This window comes from Oncorhynchus mykiss, chromosome 16 (assembly GCF_013265735.2).
Source record: "Oncorhynchus mykiss isolate Arlee chromosome 16, USDA_OmykA_1.1, whole genome shotgun sequence".
Lineage (NCBI taxonomy): Eukaryota > Metazoa > Chordata > Actinopteri > Salmoniformes > Salmonidae > Oncorhynchus > Oncorhynchus mykiss.
Genome location: NC_048580.1, coordinates 64,470,243 through 64,490,216, shown reverse-complemented (window position 1 = coordinate 64,490,216; position 19,974 = coordinate 64,470,243). Strand labels below are relative to the sequence as shown.

The following is a 19,974-nucleotide window of genomic DNA, read 5'->3' as shown; positions in this document are numbered from 1 at the left end:
AATCTCAATTTTCAGAGACTTCCGATCCATCCCTGCAGTACAATTAATAACCATTGCAATAAATGCTAACTTATTTCACTTTTTGGCCTCTCCCTCTGTACTGGTATGTCTCTACTACTCTCACCACTCCTCCCCCTTAACCCATCTTCCTCTACTTTCTTCACTGCCTCAGCATATGACGACTTCTGCTCTACTCTAACCCTGGAAACCTCAACCTGCAGGGGACATGTCTGATCCCCAGCTCCATGGGCACCCCTACAATAAACACATTCCACTACTTTCCCCAATACATTCCTTTGTCTCATGCCCTTCTGCACATTTCTCACACCTTGGACCCTCCCTCCTGCACACTGCAGCCACATGCCCATAAGCTTGACACCTGTAACATCATAATGTACTCGGCACATATGTTCGTACAGGATAACTTATATATCCTAACTTCACTTTGTCAGGCAAAGACTCAACTTCAAAACTCAGAAGAACAGACAATGACTCTTATGTTTCCCCGCTCTCACCACCCTGTCTGCGTTGCATCAAATGACAAGCATCACATACACCAGGAATCTTTGCCCTCAGCTGGTCAACGTTTATATCTACAGCTACCCCAGTGATCACTCCTTTCATTGGTGCCCTTTTCTTGAGAACGAAACAATTCACTTTTCTTGCCCCCATTCGTTTTACTTCGAGCGCATTCTTCCTCTGCCCAACAGAAACACAAGCAATGATCATTAGACCACTTCTAGTTACCCTCACCGATTCCACATGACCCAACTCTTTTTTCACCTGCCATGAAACCACAAATGGATCAGCCAAAAGGCAAGAGTCCACTTTTTCCATAAACTTCACTACTACTGTCACAGACTCTTCTTCATTCTGATCCTCGGTGCATTCCTCGGTCTCAGATAACTTTACCCTCATTCACTTCCATTTCTCCTCCTGTCTTCAGCTCCCTCTGCTTACACTTTCTACCATTCTTCTTTGACAAACCATCTCCCTTTTTTCCACAATTTTTATCCAACTCAAGCTCACTCTCTTCTTCCCTCACTCTCTTAGGCCTCTTCTCCCTCTCTTTTCCCCTCCATTCATTCTCCGTTTTCCACGTACATGTCTCCTCACGATAATACTGCTGCTCCATCCCTGACACCCATCTTGTACTTGCTTTCTCTACGGAGAAAGCAACCCCTTCCGGGGTTCTGCTCATGTCCCCAATAACGTGCCTACAACAAAGCCTCCAATCGCTGCTCGGTGTTCTCGAGTGGAAACGCCAACCCGAGTGCTTCAGATTTGTACATTCGGTGAAACATAATGTTCATTGTTCGACACAATCTGTGACAGAAGTGTATCCTACTGCGGAAGAGTTTTGAAATCTGACACACCCCCTTTGAATTAGCTTTTGTTTTGTCAGAGGAGAACATCATGCACATGTTTAAAAACAATATGTTACTTATTGTTTTATCTATAAAATGTCTTGCACAACTAACTTACATTTTTTGGATCACTTTCCACATTTATTTTGGGTGCACCACTGTGAACGTCATTTGCCTGATGACGCGGAGTGGTGAGGATGGTTTCATTTCAAGAAAGTGCATTTCCATCCACGATCACTCCTCGCTAGCTCTCCTCGATTAACGTGGACATTTTTCAAAAGGAGGCGAGAGAGGACTGGAGGTGAGCAGATCTAATTTATAAAAGGCCCTTGTCTTTCTAGCATGGCTGATGCGCTACACACGTGACTACACAGCGCGCTGACTTTGAGAGCGTGGATTCTTATACATCAGTGGCGTCAACCAGACACTGCCACCCCTGAGCTGCCAACATTCCCTTGTCCGCTAGATGTCGCCCAATGTCAACAAGTAGATGCGATCAAATCCATTCAAAACGGAATTGCTTTCCTGTGTCAATGCTACTGGTTTTGAGCACTTTGGGACGGCTTTAGTTGGCGTGTTGCATCTCTTATTAGAAAGTATTAAACATAGAGGTAATACAAATAGCCAAAATAACGGTCATATGCCAGGAATAAGACAAAGTGTAGCTAAATGAAGACATAAATGTATTAGGTGTTTGCGTTCTTATGCCATCAAACAAACAGGCGCAAACGAAAACATTTAAACTCTAAATTATGTTGCCCTCAAATACCCGGATAAGTACAGGAAGGCACGAATGAATGGATTGTTAGTACACACAACATGGACTGGCCCGTCCTCTCCAACCCCCTAAACTAAACATATTAAGAACCTCCTCATAAAGGCCTACGTGCCAAACGTGACTGCTGTACGTGAGATTGACAGTATGGCTACTGTAGCACAGTGTAGGCTGATCTGGAAAGAGGCTATGTGCGTGTATTGGTTTGTTTGTTGATGGCCACGGGCATCATGCTGTATAGGACCAACAGACACAATACAGAGACGCAGGTTCCCCAGCGTACAAACTAGGCCTGGATACTAATATATTAGTACTAGGCATTGCTTTTCTGTAATTAGGTTAATTGCGTCATTTTATTATATGGTACTAAAGTGAATGTTTGTAGGCTAGAGCCGCTAGAGTTGCTGTGCGTCACGAGATTGACCTTGCAAAAAAGATGTACTCTTATTCATTCACAAATTGAATGTGATTGTGTTTTGTGGACAATTAGAAATAGAATATGACATGTGCTGTTATCTATCCAGCCCAATTTGCTGCCAGCTAGGCTGTCTGACACTGAGATTTTACTGTGCGGGGTCAGTGGCGTACTTTTTCGCGCACCCCAAGGTCCGAGCAAGCCAGCTCCCCCCAACCAAAAATAATAATCATATTTTTTTTTACAAAAACATTAAAATTTTTTGTTTGTAAAAAAACTAACTTCCTGCAATTGACACATTTTGCCATAGGGCAAAGACAAAAATGTGTAGTTGTATAGCTATTGTCATGCATTTACATACATGCCATGGGGCAGAGAGATTTTTTATTAATAGCTAATCTCATGCTATTCTACACATTTTGCCATGAGGCTGATAGATCATTTTGCAGTTTTAAATCAAATTTCCTGCTAGTCTACATATTTTACCATGATTCTGAGTGAAAATTTGTTCAGTTTGAATGCTAATTTCCTGTAATTGTATAGATTTCCATGTTTTATTACATGCTACCATGCTATCTGGGGCCTAACATGCTATCTGGGGTCTGACATGCTATCTGGGGCCTGACATGCTATCTGGGGCCTGACATGCTATCTATCTGGGGCCTGATGTGCCAAATTGGGAGACTGGAGTGGGTTTTCTCACGGGTTGATTATCACAGTGCTAATTATTCCCAATCTAAATGGCGCTGTGTAATATTTTTAAGGTTCAAATGTGTGAATTATTTTAAAGAACTTATCTCCCTGGTCAATTCATGTCAGCATGACAAAACGTTACTAAGGTGAGGTGAATTTGTGTGTTTCATTGGTGAAAGTAAAACATAAAAAAAAATACTTTGTGTTTTCTTTGTAAATGTTTGAATTATGGGAGTAACCATAAACAATTTATGTTTGTTGAAAAGAGGCGGGGTTGGGGATGGTTGTCACATAGAATGCGGGGTTAGTTGTCTCTATCAACTCCATTATAATAAAAAACACTGGTGTAGTGGAAGGTAAACATAAGTAAACACATTTTACCCACTTTTTGCAGAAAAATGCATTAAAAGTATACTTTTTTCACATGACTGGCAATCAGAGTTTACCAACCTATTTATTTTTTACCACTTACATCACTGATTCAAATCACAATCCCTTTTGTGGTTGTGCTATAAAGAGCTCCCTTCATTGCCTCTGTCACACACATATTTTTCTGTCACACACCCACAAAAGATACACAAATACAATTTACTGAAAATATCATATGTTATTCTCATGGTATAAAATGCTACATTTTGTTAGTAATATCATTTGATAAAAGAAAGGTTGTTAGCAAACATTGTGACAACCAACCCCATACTGTGTGACATCCAACCTCACGATGGGGCTGGTTGTCACAAGTGGACCGAGTCTGTTGATGGCTTATAACTCAATTTTGGAATAAGATATGAGGATAAAAAGGGTCCTCCTAATTTTGAAAAGAGCCAGTAAGATATACTGGTGCTGAGAAATACACACGAGTAAAAAGTGACAACCCACCCCGGTCTCCTCTACTGTCCCGTCTACCTGTCAATTCGTGTCCCCCATGGGTCACAATAGGATTCGATTAGCGTCCGTTGCTATGTCAACAGTGTGACTAGCTAATGCATCGAATTTTAGAGCTCATTACAACCTAAAGGATGTTATTTCCACCACGAAAGCATTGGGGGGTTCGAGAGGAGGGGGGGTGGGGTGATACGCCAGTGTATGCGGCTGCTCAAATCATTTAACCATGTAAACAGAATGATTGCCAACCTTCAGTAGGCTATCCGATATTTGATTATTTATTTATTATCCTGTGCTTCGTGCAAATGTATGAATGATAAAAAGCAGCTTGGTGATGGTGATGGTTTCGCTACGCACTGTAGAACGCGCACTGCACATATTGGCCAATTGCATCTCAGAGCCGTGCGCAGGGAGGAGGGGGGGGGAAACCGATAGACCGACGGAGCTGGAACGGCTCACATCACATTCTTCATCTCATCAGAGCCCGGTGAAGGACCTACCCAGCATACAACATCACTTAGCTAGCTAGGTTATTGGACCTCTGACTAAACGATACGAATAGCGACCTAAACCTCTCGATTTACTAGCTAGCTAGCTAGCTATCATTTTCATTTACTGTCATCCATGAGATTCTTCAGGCTATCATTCAAGTGCTTCGTCGACTGCTTTTGAATTCCCTCTCCCCAACGTCTGACGCGACGCTTTGTAAATATTACATTTATTGTTGAAGGGCACCAACTCGTTATGATAAATTAAAAAATATTCATATTTTTTTGATAACAAGAAGGCGAAAAAGAAACCAAGGAAAGAACTGGAGAACTGCATAGCTTCTCTCTCTGTCTCTCTCCCCCTCTGAGGCGCACTGAGTATCTTGATAGCGTCACTCACTAGCTACTAGCTAGCTGCACTTGGCTCTACCCACCTAACGTTACCCGGTTTATTTAAACCTAATCAATCAACATGTCGCCAGAAGTGGAAGAGAACTCCCCAGGTGAGTGATAAAAATAAAAAAAAATGTATATAATAATAACAATGGTAATAACATTTTTGTTGTTGCATTGTTATATTGTAGCTATGACTTCAATGAATTCAAAGCAGCATTATAGTTAGGGTATAACGTTAGCTTCAACAGCAAGTGTTTTGGCTACATAGTAGCTAGCTAGGTATAGGCACTACTGTGCACCTCAGATGCACATCTAACTAGCTATGTATGGACAGATGACATGTTACTTTTATAGATTGTAAACCTGTCACTTCAGACTGAGTTCAAGAGACCTCACTTGCTTTATAATTAATTACCTTAACGTTACACCAGAGTTACCTAGCTAACATCCACCTGCCTGTCAGATGATTAGGCTATCCAGGTAAGGTTATAGCAAATTAGCGACACATCCTTCACTAATATGTGATGCAGCATGATCGTCAAGTCCTCTTGATTTAATGCACTATACTGTAGTGTGCACCTGTTGAAAACTCCAAAAGGCAGGTCACAATTCTGTTCTCACATGAGATTTTTGTTGCAGCCCAGAAGCTGTACTATGCTCCATTAATCTGCGATTGTGTTCGTTGGGGTCTCAGTGACACCTTACTAATGCCAAGGCTAAAGTTTAGATTCCTGGTTAGACAGGAACCAAGTGTATCCTCCCTGTATGTTAGTGTTCTACAACATTGCCAAGCGATCTGGACCTCTGTTAGCAGTTTTGCTCGCTGGTTCAAGATCCATTCAAACTTCTCCACCTTAATCACACTACATCGATCACACAGACCTGCATTGTGTAGGGCAGGCTAGCTTTCTGTCAGAGCCGTCAGTCACTGTCTGATGGGTTGAGTATGCTCCAGTGACTAGGCCTACTAAGGATTATAGCAAATCAACCCACCTCTCATGCCAGACTTGCTATGTGTATGAAAGCAGATATCCAAGCATATTCTATTCTATTAGCATCAGGTTCTTTCTCTCTCTCTCCTGCCCTCCCTCTCCTGCTCACACACTCCCCCTAACTGCTCTGATCTGGAAAAAACTGCTTTCCTAATGTGCATCCGGATCAGAGCGGCTGACATCGATATCATAGAAGGCGCACATTAATGAACTGTCAGAAGAATCGGTTTGTTTGAGAGGGAGAAAGAGAAAGACAATTAAAGTGTTGTTGTAGTCAGTGGTGAGACGGACACCTCGTTGTTGTAGTCAGTTGTGAGACTTGTCGTACCCCAGCACAAAACTCTCTTTTTGGGAACTGGGAAGAGGTAGAGAGAGGGTAGGAGAGAGAGGGGGAGCATTAATTGTAAGGTATGCTGACTTGTCAATAGCTCATTGATTCGAATTGAGAAGGAGGGAAAAATAAACAAGGAGCGAGGATGCAAGAAAGGCATCTGGACCATTAAAGGCAATTGCATTTACAGTAGCTACCCTACACTCTTAGAAAAAAGGGTTCTGCGTTTGTCCCCATAGGATAACCCTTTGATGAACCCCTTTTGGTTCCTCGAAAGAGTTCTACCTGCAACCAAAAAGGGTTCTCCTATGGGGACAGACGCAGAACCCTTTTGGAACCCTTTTTTCTAAGAGTTTACATTACAGTAGGAGTACTGCCCTCTTTTACAGCATGTGTTACATGTAGGCCTGAGCTTAGACTGCTGACTGAAGAACTGCACTGTCTGGAGGTCATAGGCTTAGAGAGGATTGAATAAATATTTCATATTGTTGTGTAATAGGACTGACAATGTTCTTATTTGTCACTCAGCTCTATTAGAAATATAGAGGCAGTAGACATCGCCTACCATACATATATAACTACATGTTTCCACCATGCTTATAGTCACTCCATCTTAATGATGTGGGGAGGGGGGGCTTTTTGGCATTCACTGTGAGTCACTGCAGCTTTGCGAGTTTGTGACTCCTATGATTGATTTTGTACATTTTGTTGATTGGTGGACCTTTATGTTTATGTGGCTGTAAAAGCTTGGTTGATTTACAAGGCAAGCAAATGGCTTTTAACCCCTCTCTTTCTCTCTCGCTCCCTCTCTCCACTCTTCCTCCATACCACCCCCCCCCTCTCTCTCTCCCAGGTGATGTGCGGCTCTCCCAGATGGAAGCAGGGATTCCATCTGAGGAGGAGGGTGGTGTGGCTCGCCCCCTAGTCCCTGTGCCTGGGGTTGGGGTGGGGGCAGGGGGGTGTGAGGGAGGGGGAGGACAGACCCAAACACAGCCTCAGGTCCAGGCTACAGCAGTACCGTATGTGGAGAGAGAGACCTGGACCAGACAGATGGACTTCATCATGTCCTGTGTGGGCTTCGCTGTGGGGCTGGGCAACGTGTGGCGCTTCCCTTACCTCTGCTACAAGAACGGTGGAGGTGAGCACACACACACACACACACACACACACACACACACACACACACACACACACACACACACACACAATGTAAATACACACACACACAAACAAACCAACAAACACAATACTCACACACATATTCAGCATGTGCACAGCACACACATACCGTACATACTCAGACTTAATTAAATACATTGCACTCAGCATATGCACACACCCATACTGATACAGCCATACTGACACACCCATACTGACACAGACACACTGACACACCCATACTGACACACCCATACTGACACAGACACACTGACACACCCATACTGACACACCCATACTGACACAGACACACTGACACACCCATACTGACACACCCATACTGACACAGACACACTGACACACCCATACTGACACTGACACACCCATACTGACACACCCACACTGACACACCCATACTGACACACCCATACTGACACAGACACACAGCCACACTGACACAGACACACATACACACTGACAGACACACTGATACTGACACAGAGACACTGACACAGACACACTGACACAGACACACTGACACAGCCACACTGACACAGACACAGCCACAATGACACTGACACAGACACACTGACACAGACACACTGACACAGACACACTGACACAGCCACACTGACACAGACAGACACACTGACACAGCCACACTGACACAGACACACTGACACAGACACACTGACACAGACACAATGACACAGACACACTGACACAGTCACACTGACACAGCCACACAGACACAGCCACAATTACACAGCCACACTGACACAGACACACTGACACAGTCACACTGACACAGCCACACTGACATAGACACACTGACACAGTCACAAACTCCTACTTTATGGCACACCTATGATGTAATATGCAAAACAGGCAGTTGGACTGATTTGATGGAAAGGCAGTTTTAAGTAAAGAGAAGGGGGAAGGAACGAGAGAGGCAGGGAGGAGGGAAGAGATGGAGGGAGACCAAGCAGGGCTTGCATGAGTGTACGCACGTAGCTGTAGTAGCCATGCCCCTCATATGGTGACACTTGAGCACACTCCCCTCCTTTCTTTTTCAAATTTTCTCGCTACGGTAACCTGTCCTTTCCACCTTTGCTCTTTATTTCTTATCTCTCTGTCCCTCCTACTTTTATGAGATGTTTAATAAAAGTGAGTGTGTGTTTTCTCTCTCTCTCTCTCTCTCTCTCTCTCTCTCTCTCTCTCTCTCTCTCTCTCTCTCTTTCTCTCTCTTTCTCTCTCTCTCTTTCTCTCGCTCTTTCTCTCTCTCTCTCTCTCTCTCTCTCTCTCTCTCTCTCTCTCTCCCTCCTTCTTCTGTCTTGTGACCCGTGACTCTGATACCCACCTTCTCATATAATTTAACAATGGCCTGTCTCACACAGTGACCCCCCCCCTGTGCTCCTGCCCTGAACACAAAGGTGCTTTCTCCTCTCCTCCCCTGATAGTAAGGAAAATATGGATGCATGTCACACAATAAGCGTCCTGTGCCCGTCCTTCCCTCTGTGTCAGCAGTGCCACTGCGACGCCACGTTTGGTGTCCTTGACCAACCCAGGCCAGGGGACGTCTCGTAACACAACATCGGCATCAGATAAGACTGAGTACTGGGCACTCACAGGCTCTCAGACCTGTTCTCTTTACTCAAACACCCACCGACGGATATCTGACTGACTAAAGTGGAGGACAGATAGAGGAAATTCATTTGAAAGAGATTGTTGTTTTTATATTGAACCCTGTCCTATATTTGGGTAGTCTAGTCTATACTTTGAGATAAGTTAATGTGTGAAATGATGGAGAGTCTAATACAATAGTGGCTTAGGGAAAATCATTATTATTTTTCATTATTTTTTTTTTGTCTTTCCAATCGTCTTTTTAATCCATTCAGTATTCCTACTCTCTCTCACTCTTGTTCTCTCCTTATCCCACTCCCCCCCTCTCTCTCTCTCTGAACTCTTCCTTATATGGCTTCGGCTGTCTGATCTCAGTGAAGGAGACTGAGGGAATGAGGGAGAGGGAGAGAATAAGAAAGTCACTATCACCAGATGAGGTCATTGTATTTTCATGTCTCAGATTCCTATTTCCTCTTCTTCTTTATCACCTTATCATCCAATTTTCTGGTCCACCTTTCCTTCTTACATTCTCCTGTTATGTTACCTCTCTTTTTTTCCTCCACATCTGAGCAGGCAGTCTCCTCCCTGCGTCATTCTCATGTGACTCTGCCCCATTTGTTTACCCCCTTCCTTCTAAGTATTGGTATGGTCCTCTGTATATAGTTTCATCATACCGGACATACCAATATGTCTGGGGTGGGGGGTTTGGGTGAATGTTCTGTTTGTTTTTTTCTATGTACTTCCAGTTTTAGAGGTGTTTTGTTGCTAAGGCATGTTAGGAAGCTGCAGAATACAGTGGCAGTAAAAATAAGCGCATCAAATTAAAAGCAAATGGATTGACGATGTAGCTGTTGACCTTTCCCTTTGTTGTTGTTAGCTCTGATCTGTTTTATTTGATTATCTATTTCTGCTTGATGTGTTTGCCAAATCCAATTATCTCAGATAAAAGTATCCCAGGTAAAATACATTATATTTACAAAAGTATGTAGACACCCATTCAAATGAGTGGATTTGGCTATTTCAGACACACCTGTTGCTGAAAGGTATATTAAATCGAGCACACAGCCATACAATCTCCATAGACAAAACATTGGCAGTAGAATGGCCTTACTGAAGAGCTCAGTGACTTTCAACGTGTCACTGAAATAGGATAACGCCTTTCCAACAAGTCAGTTCGTCAAATTTCTGTCCTGCTGCCCCATTCAACTGGAAGTGGTGATATTACGAAGTGCACACGTCTAGGAGCAACAACAGCTTAGCCACAAAGTGGTAGACCACAGAAGCTCACAGATCGGGACTGCCGGGTGCTGAAGCACGTAAAATGCATCTGTCCATCCGAATGGCGCAGCGATCTAAGGCACTACACCGCAGTGTTTAAGGCGTCACTACAGACCCGGGTTCAATCCCAGGCTGTGTCACAACCGGCCGTGACTGAGAATCCCATAAGGCAATACACAATTGTCCCAGTGTCGTCTGAGTTAGGGGAGGGTTTGACTGGGGGGTGGCTTTACTTGGCTCATCGCGCTCTAGCGACTCCTTGTGGCAGGCCGGGAGTTGAACAGTGAACAGCGCAATGCTTGAAGCACAGCGAAGAGCTGCTGGCAAATACAGGAAAGTGCTGTTTGAATGAATGCTTACGAGCCTGCTGCTGCTCAGTCAGACTGCTCTATCAAATATCAAATCATAGACTTAATTATAACATAATAGCACACAGAAATACCAGCCATTAGGGGCGGCAGGGTAGCCTAGTGGTTAGAGCGTTGGACTAGTAACCGGAAGGTTGCAAGTTCAAACCCCCGAGCTGACAAGGTACAAATCTGTCGTTCTGCAGTTAACCCACTGTTCCTAGGCCGTTATTGAAAATAAGAATTTGTTCGTAAATGAAGGTAATACATTTATTTGGTCAAATGCAGAAACTATCATTTCGAAAACAAAACATTTATTCTTTCAGTGAAATACGGAACCGTTCCGTATTTTATCTAATGGGTGGCATCCATAAGTCTAAATATTGCTGTTACATTGCACAACCTTCAATGTTATGTCAATTATGTACAATTCTGGCAGATTAGTTCGCAACGAGCCAGGTGGATATACCCTGAATCTGCGTGCAATGAACGCAAGAGAAGTGACAAAATTTCCCTAGTTAATATTGCCTGCTAACATTAATTTATTTTAACTAAATAGGCAGGTTTAAAAATATATACTTCTGTGTATTGATTTTAAGAAAGGATTTGATTTTTATGGTTAGGTCCATTCGTGCAACGATTTTGCTTTTTTCACAAATGCACTTTTGTTAAATCATCCCCCGTTTGGTGAAGTTGGCTGTCTTTGTTTGGAAGAAATGGTCTTCAGACAGTTCGCAACGAGCCAGGCGGCCCAAACTGACACGGAACCCAAACCAGCTGTGCGCATGCGCCATCGTGCATAACTGTATTTTGTCCCCCCACACCAAACGCGATCATGACACGCAGGTTAAAATATCAAAACAAACTCTGAACCAATTACATTAATTTGGGAACAGGTCGAAAAGCATTAGACATTTATGGCAATTTAGCTCGTTAGCTTGCACTTGCTAGCTAATTTGTCCTATTTAGTTAGCTTGCTGTTGCTAGCTCATTTGACCTGGGAAATAAACATTGAGTTGTTATTTTTCCTGAAATACACAAGGTCCTCTACTCCGACAATTAATCCACACATAAAACGGTCAACTGAATCGTTTCTAGTCATCTCTCCTCCTTCCAGGCTTTTTCATCTTTGAATTTATATGGTGATTGGCATCTAAACTTTCATAGTATTACTACACCGACCGGCAACACAGTTCATCTTTCAATCACCCAGGTGGGTATAACCAATGATGAGATGGCACGTACCTGCTTCTATAAACCAATGAGGAGATGGCACGTGGGTACCTGCTTCTATAAACCAATGAGGAGATGGGAGTGGCAGGACTTGCAGCGCAATCTTTGTCAGAAATAAAAAATTACTTCTATTTTAGCCCTTGGCAACGCAGATGCTCGTTGACGTGCACGTGGGTGCAATGATTGAATAACGTAGATTTCTAAATGTATTTTGCAACGCGAGCGGTGTGGTCAGCCTATGACGTTGTTGCACAGAACGCAAGAGAAGTGACACGATTTCCCAAGTTAAAATAAATTCATGTTAGCAGGCAATATTAAGTAAATATGCAGGTTTAAAAAAATATATACTTGTGTATTGATTTTAAAGAAAGGCATTGATGTTTATGGTTAGGTACACATTGGTGCAACGATAGTGCTTTTTTCATGAGTGCGCTTGTTAAATCACCCGTTTGAAGTAGGCTGTGATTCAATGATAAATTAACAGGCACCGCATCGATTATATGCAACGCAGGACAAGCTAGATAAACTAGTAATATCATCTACCATGTGTAGTTAACTAGTGATTATGTTAAGATTGATTGTTTTTTATAAGTTTAATGCTAGCTAGCACTTTACCGTGGCTCCTTGCTGCACTCGCATAACAGGTAGTCAGCCTGCCACGCAGTCTCCTCATGGAGTACAATGTAATCGGCCATAATAGATGTCCAAAAATGCCGATTACCGATTGTTCTGAAAACTTGAAATCGTCCCTTTCCTATTTCAGCACGACAATGCCTCTGTGCACAAAGCGAGGTTCATACAGAAATGGTTTGTCGAGATCGGTGTAGATGAACATGACTGGCCTGCACAGAGCCCCCTATCGAACACTTTTGGGATGAATTGGAATGCCGGCTGCGAGCCAGGCCTAATTTCCCAAAATCAGTGCCCAACCTTACTAATGCTCTTGTGGCTGAATGGAAGCAAGTCCCTGCAGTAATGTTCCAACATCTAATGGAAAGCCTTCCCAGAAGAGTGGAGGCTGTTATATTAGCAAAGGGGGGGCCAACTCCATATTAATACCCATGATTTTAGAATGAGATGTTCGGCAAGCAGGTGTCCACATACTTTTGGTCATGTAGTGTATGTATGCGTTTCATTTGACCTCAAGCTTTTGAGTCAGTTGTACTGTAAAAGGGACATATAGGATGGTTATATTTGACATAATACATACAAGCAAGAATCCCTCCTAGTGTACTTTCACTTTTACTAACGGTCTCTTTCTCATTCGCTTTCATTCTCTCTCCTTCCTACTTTCTATCGTTCTCTCTGTTCAAAGGACAATGCCAGCCACTCATGCCCAAACACTAAATGAATGAAACAATATGGTTATCTCCCTCTCAATACACCTCCTCCTTATCTATGGCCTTGTCTACCCTCCTCTCCTCCTCCTGCTCTCGCTCTTTCTCTCACTCACTTAATCTGTCCTTCCCTCTCTCCTCCCTTGTCATTGCACTGCAATAACATTTTGCTAGATAAGTTTTAGCCTAAATGCCAGCTCTAGTTCTTCAGCTTGTGATCTCTCTCTCTCTCTCTCTCTCTCTCTCTCTCTCTCTCTCTCTCTCTCTCTCTCTCTCTCTCTCTCTCTCTCTCTCTCTCTCTCTCTCTCTCTCTCTCTCTCTCTCTCTCTCTCTCTCTCTCTCTCTCTCTCTCTCTCTCTCTCTCTCTCTCTCTCTCTCTCTCTCTCTCTCTCCCATGAGCATGTAGAAATATAAATGATATAATCATGTCTGTTATAGAGAGACTTTTATCTGTCCACAACAAGTTGAACACTAGTTATACAAGCATGCACTAGGACTGTATTTGATAGATTTGTCACATAATAGAGTTTGTGTTGTGTTGTATGTTTGTGAAATATAGCCTCTGTGTTGTGTAGCGTGTGGAGTTGTGTTGCTAACATGTGTGTGTTGCGTGTTGTAGGCGTGTTCCTGATCCCCTACATGATTATTGTGTTCATCGGAGGTATTCCCGTGTTCTTCCTGGAAATCGCTCTTGGTCAGTTCATGAAGCAAGGAGGGGTCTCTGCATGGAACATTGCCCCTCTCTTTAAAGGTACTGTAATGTGAATGCATTAATGAAGAGTGAATACATGTTTCTGAGGTAGGTTTTGTCTTGTTTTATTCTGCAACCCCTCTGTCTCACACATCCTTTCTTTCGCCCCCCCTATAATATAGGCTAGCATTTGGTTGTTCAAACCACCAATTTCGGCATAGATGTTGGCATTATGTAACTGAAACAACTGTCAGAATAAACAGTCTTCTCGCAACAAGACTTGATTGATGAAATTTTGACATAAGAGCTGTTGTGAATATGTTGATTCTGTTGTAACTTGCAGTCCAGCTCCTCTGTCACATCATAGCATCGTCATCAACTTCCAACCTACACTCAGTGGCCAGTTTATTAGGTACACCACCACGTTCATGAAAATGGTTCTCTCTTCCAGACAGTAAGTCACGTGGCTGTGGCTTTCTTTATAAAGCAGAAATCGAGACATTCAGTTACTGTTTGATTGGACATTAGAATTGGCAAAACAAGTGATCTAAGCGACTTTGAGTGTGTTATGATTGTCAGTGCCGTGCACGTTGGTTCTAGTATCTCAGAAACACTGTGGTATGATTGTCAGTGTTGTGCACGTTGGTCCCAGTACCTCAGAAACACAGTGGTATGATTGTCAGTGCCGTGCACGTTGGTCCCAGTATCTCAGAAACACTGTGGTATGATTGTCAGTGCCATGCACGTTGGTCCCAGTACCTCAGAAACACTGTGGTATGATTGTCAGTGCCGTGCACGTTGGTCCCAGTATCTCAGAAACACAGTGGTATGATTGTCAGTGCCGTGCACGTTGGTTCCAGTATCTCAGAAACATCCAGCCTCCTGGGCTTTTCACACACGACAGTGTCTAGGGTTTACAGAGAATGGTGCGATAAACAGAAAACATCCCGTCAGCGGCAGTCCTGTGGGCGAAAACAGCTTGTTGACGAGAAATCAAAGGAGAATGGCAAGAATCATGCAAGCTAACAGGTGGGCCACAAACCGGCAAATAATGGCGCAGTACAACAGTGGTGTCTGTCCTTGTCACGCATGGACTATTGCAGCAGACGACCACACCGGCTTCTGCTCCTATCAGCTAAAAACAAGAAGCAGCTCCAGTGGGCACGTGATCACCAACACTGGACAGTTGAGAAGTAGAAAAACATCACCTGGTCCAACGAATCCCAGTTCCTGTTGCATCATGCATGTTAAAGATTTGGCATAAGCAGCATGAGTCCATGGCCCCATCCTGCCTGGAGTCAACTGTACAGGCTGGTGGAGGTGGGGTAATGGTGTGGGGAATGTTTTCCTGGCACACATTAGGTCCCTTGAAACCAATTAAGCAACGTTTCCATTCCTCAAATAATTCAGGCTGTTCTGGAGTCAAAGTGGGGTCTGATCCAGTACCTGATGGGTGTACCTAATAAACCTTATAAAGTGTGTATTCTCAACAGCCCTTGGTTATTGTAAATAAGCATCTGTTCTTAATTGACCTGCCTGGTAAATAAATGTTTCATAAAATTCAAATCTATTTCATTATTTCATTATTTAATTCTTGTGAAGATAACTATTTTCCTGACAGCTCTTCCCCTAGGCAGCATAGGTACCACAAAGAGATACAAAGAGGTACAAAGAGGTACCTTAGTAGTGCTGGCACACAAAACACAAAGTATTAGAATCTTGGAACCTGATCTTCATAGATGTTGTTTAATGGAGATGGAATTCATTTTTCTGAGTGAGGTTTTTTATTTTTTTGTTCTCTAACCCGTCCATTTTTCTTTCTCATATATCCTTCCTCTAAATGTTTGTCCTTATGTTCTCTACCGTACATCACCTCATCTGCCACTCCTTCTCATTCCCCCTCTCTCTCTCTCCACAGGTCTTGGCCTGGCCTCCATGGTAATAGTGTTCTTCTGTAACACCTACTACATCATGATCCTGGTGTGGGGCCTGTACTTCCTGCTTCACTCCTTCACCAACCCGTTACCCTGGGCTACCTGCGGGCACCCCTGGAACACCCTCAACTGCACCGAAAACTTCCGCCGGGCTTGCCACAACCGCAGCACCCTGCCTCTCCTCTCCTCCACCCCCGATCCGTCTATCCCCAGCTCCCTCCTCTCGTCGGTGGTATCCTCCCCGCTCAACCTCTCATCCTCTACTCTGCTCCTCTTCAACGGCAGCTGCGTGGAACCAGAGGGCATGCGCTCGCCAGTCATTGAGTTCTGGGAGTAAGTGATCTGTGGTCTGTTGTGTTGGGTTGGTCATAGGACTAACTACCTAACCATAGGTTATTGGTTGTCTATTCTTTTTGTCTGACCTCTCTCTCTCAATTCAATTCAAAGGGCTTTATTGGCATGGGAAACATATGTTAACATTGCCAAAGCAAGTGAAGGAGACAATATACAAAAGTGAAATAAACAATAAAAATGAACAGTAAACATTACACTCTCTCGCTCTCTCTCTCTCTCTCTGTGTGTATGTGTGTCAGGCGTAAGGTGCTCCGTCTCTCTGGTGGTCTGGATGAGCCTGGTGACATCAGCTCTCACATGGTCCTCTGTCTGATCGCCACCTGGGTTATTGTTTACTTCTGCATCTGGAAGGGAGTCAAAGGCACAGGCAAGGTCAGTGAACGTGTGGGTGAGTGTGGGTGTAAGGATATGTCTTGTGCTTTGCTTAGCTTAAGTTAAGGTGAGATACAGGGTGTTTTCTGCCTAGAAAAGTATTTTCAATCCAAACAATGTAAAAACAAAACATGTAGCTACTGTAGCAACATTAACGAGAATGGAATTTCTGTGTTCTTGTGAGTCTAGCTTCAGAGATTTGTCCATTCTCCACTTTGCCCTCTGACCTCAAAGCAGCTTTAGTACGGATCATAATGTCTAGACTGACAAATATAATCAGACACACTTGTAAGCACACATGTAAAATCAACTAATATGTGGGACTGGAAAAACATGCGTGTGTTTTGCCTTAGTACAGGTATTTCCAAACGGGTACACGCGCAATGTCGTCGTGGGTACGCCAAAGAAAAATGTGATTCACATTTAAAATATAAATATAGAACATTTTTTTATTTCATTTTTTTCACATTTTCAAACAGTCCATTTATATTTTCCAACGGGGCTGGCTATACATTTGGGTGAGGTTTTTTTCTCGTCTGAGTAGCCTCGTTTCACTGCCAAAAATCAAATTAAACCCTCTAGTGTTCAGCGAAATAACATGTCAAATACAGGTAGCCTAGTCAAATAATTAACATCCAATCACATTAACCGTTACTCTCTCTGGGGAACTCCACTAAAGGTTCATATGTAGCCAAACGTAGCTGCTGCTCATTGCGTTTGCTCGAAAATTGATAAATAGTTTTAAAAAGTAAGGCCCGCATCCTGAGAAAAACATAACAGCTCTACTGGTAGTACTGCTAATTCTAGCAACTTCTAGCAGTACTACACCTGCACTTGTTGACAACACAAGTTGTTCTGCTTCCACGAGCCCATCCAATGCTAGCATCAGTAATTCTACATGTTGTTGTTAGCCCAGCTAGCATGGACACTGACAGTTATGAATCTGATGCAGCTGAAGAGCTACTGCACCCTAACCCGGGAAAGAACCGAACAACAGACAGGAACGTTGGACCATCGAAGAGGCGCAAATATACTATTTCACAACCTGATGAAACCTTCACTCTTGCGCAGACATTTAGAAACAAAACATGCCAATTTGAAAAATAAGCCACGGGAGTTTTTTGAGCGAGAATTAAGACGTCTTTCGAGTAGTGAGACATTTATAAAATCAACAGATACCATTAATAAGAAGGGGCTAGAAGCGTCTTATATGGTGAGCTACCAAGTGGCTAGGACAGGCAAGCCCCATACTATTGTAGAGGACTTAATTATTCCTGCTGCCGTGGATATGGCTGGGACAATGCTGGGGGAAAAGGGCCCGAAAAACTATACAGACAATGCCTTCATCAAACAACACTGTTTCACAACGCATCAGTGACATGGCAGGAGGTGTTTTAAATCAATTACTGCTTTGCATACAAGCCAGTGAATTCTATGCATTACAGCTGGATGAGTCAATAGACGTGGCACAGCTCCTGGTCAATTAAGGAAGACATCCTCTTCTGCAAACCACTGAAAACCAGGACAACATGAGAGGATATTTTAAAGTACTGGACAGCTTTGTGACATCAAATGGACTTTGGTGGTCAAGATGTGTTTGTATCTGTACTGATGGCGCTAAGCCATGACAGGGAGACATAGTGGAGTGGTAACGCGCGTGCAAGCAGTTGCACCCGACGCCACTTGGGTACACTGCAGCATCCACCAAGAGGCTCTTGCTGCCAAAGGAATGCCTGACAGCTTGAAAGACATTTTGGACACTACAGTGAAAATGGTTAACTTTGTTAAAGCAAGGCCTCTGAACTCTCATGTATTTTCTACACTATGCAATGTTATGGGCAGCGACCATGTAACGCTTTTACAACATACAGAAGTGCGCTGGTTATCAAGGGGCAAAGTATTGACACTTTTTGAAATTGAGAGACGAGCTTAAAGTTTTCTTTACTGACCATCATTTTTCACTTCACGACTGGCCTATCTGGGTAATGTTTTTTTTCGCTGGAATGTTCTGAATCTAGGATTGCATGGACTCAACTATATTCAATGTGCGGGACAAAATTGAGGCTATGGTTAAGAAGTTGGAGCACTTCTCTGTCTGCATTAACAACGACAACACACAAGTCTTTGCATTAACAAGGACAACACACAAGTCTTTGCATTAACAAGGACAACACACAAGTCTTTCCATCATTGTATGATTTTTTTGTGTGCAAATGAACTCAAGCTTACGGACAATGTCAAATGTGATATAGCGAAGCACCTGAGTGAGTTGGGTGCGCAATTACGCAGGTACTTTCCCTAAACAGATGACACAAACAACTGGATTCATTATCCCTTTCATGCCCTGCCTCCAGTCCACTTACCGATATCTGAACAAGAGAGTCTCATTGAAATTGCAACAAGCGGTTCTGTGAAAATTTAATTTAATCAGAAGCCACTGCCAGATTTCTAGATTGGGCTGCGCTCAGAGTATCCTGCCTTAGCAAATCACACTGTTAAAACACTGATGCCCTTTGCAACCACGTACCTATGTGAGAGTGGATTCTCGGCCCTCACTAGCATGAAAATTAAATACAGGCACAGACTGTGTGTGGGAAATTATTTAAGACTTGAGACTCTCTCCAATACAACCCAACATTGCAGAGTTATGTTCATTCTTTCAAGCACACCCTTCTCATTAACCTTTGAGTTATTCACAATTGTCAATTGACAAATAAGGTTTTATATGTAAGATGGTTAAATAAAGAGCAAAATGATTGATTATTGTTATATTATTATTGTGCCCTGGTCCTATAAGAGCTCTTTGACACTTCCCACGAGCCGTATAAATGTATCGTGTAACGTGTGTGTGGCAGGCTTACAATTATGGCAAAAAACAACATTTGAGAGTGCGCTGATCCTGGTGCTAGAGGGGGTATGCAGCTGGAGGTTGAATGTTTGAAGGGGTACGGGACTATAAAAAGTTTGGGAACCACAGCCTTAGTAGATGCCTTTGTGTGGAAGTACTCTTATGTTTGTCATGTGTGGGTTGAGAACCGTAAATGCTTGGCTTGTATAGTTCACACTCAATTCTCACTGCAACTTTAATGAACTTCTACCTAGTGGTCCCCACAGCAACATACACACAGGGTGTTTCTCAATATGCATACTACCGTGCTCCACATTCTCATGCTCTGAGTGCATTCTCCGAGGACTTTCTTGTGAGGACTAGAGTGTGAAGAATGCATAAAACATTATATTTGAGAAGCATTCGCATTTTCCCTACTGAATTACCTCACATTCCCCCTACTGTATTACCTCACACT

The 19,974-nt window shown here is 43.2% G+C and overlaps 1 protein-coding gene across 1 annotated transcript in view; it reads left to right on the top strand.

Moving 5' to 3' along the window:
• Positions 1 to 4,578: 4,578 nt before the first annotated feature.
• The window catches only part of si:ch211-117c9.5 (sodium- and chloride-dependent creatine transporter 1), a 38,841-nt gene continuing 23,445 nt past the window's right edge, over positions 4,579 to 19,974 (top strand). Inside the window, exons 1-5 of the mRNA XM_036947549.1 lie at positions 4,579 to 5,126; positions 7,196 to 7,480; positions 13,938 to 14,069; positions 15,928 to 16,276; positions 16,537 to 16,669. Coding sequence (XP_036803444.1) covers positions 5,096 to 5,126; positions 7,196 to 7,480; positions 13,938 to 14,069; positions 15,928 to 16,276; positions 16,537 to 16,669 — 930 coding nt within the window. The 5' untranslated portion in view covers positions 4,579 to 5,095. The remainder of the gene's footprint in view (positions 5,127 to 7,195; positions 7,481 to 13,937; positions 14,070 to 15,927; positions 16,277 to 16,536; positions 16,670 to 19,974) is intronic.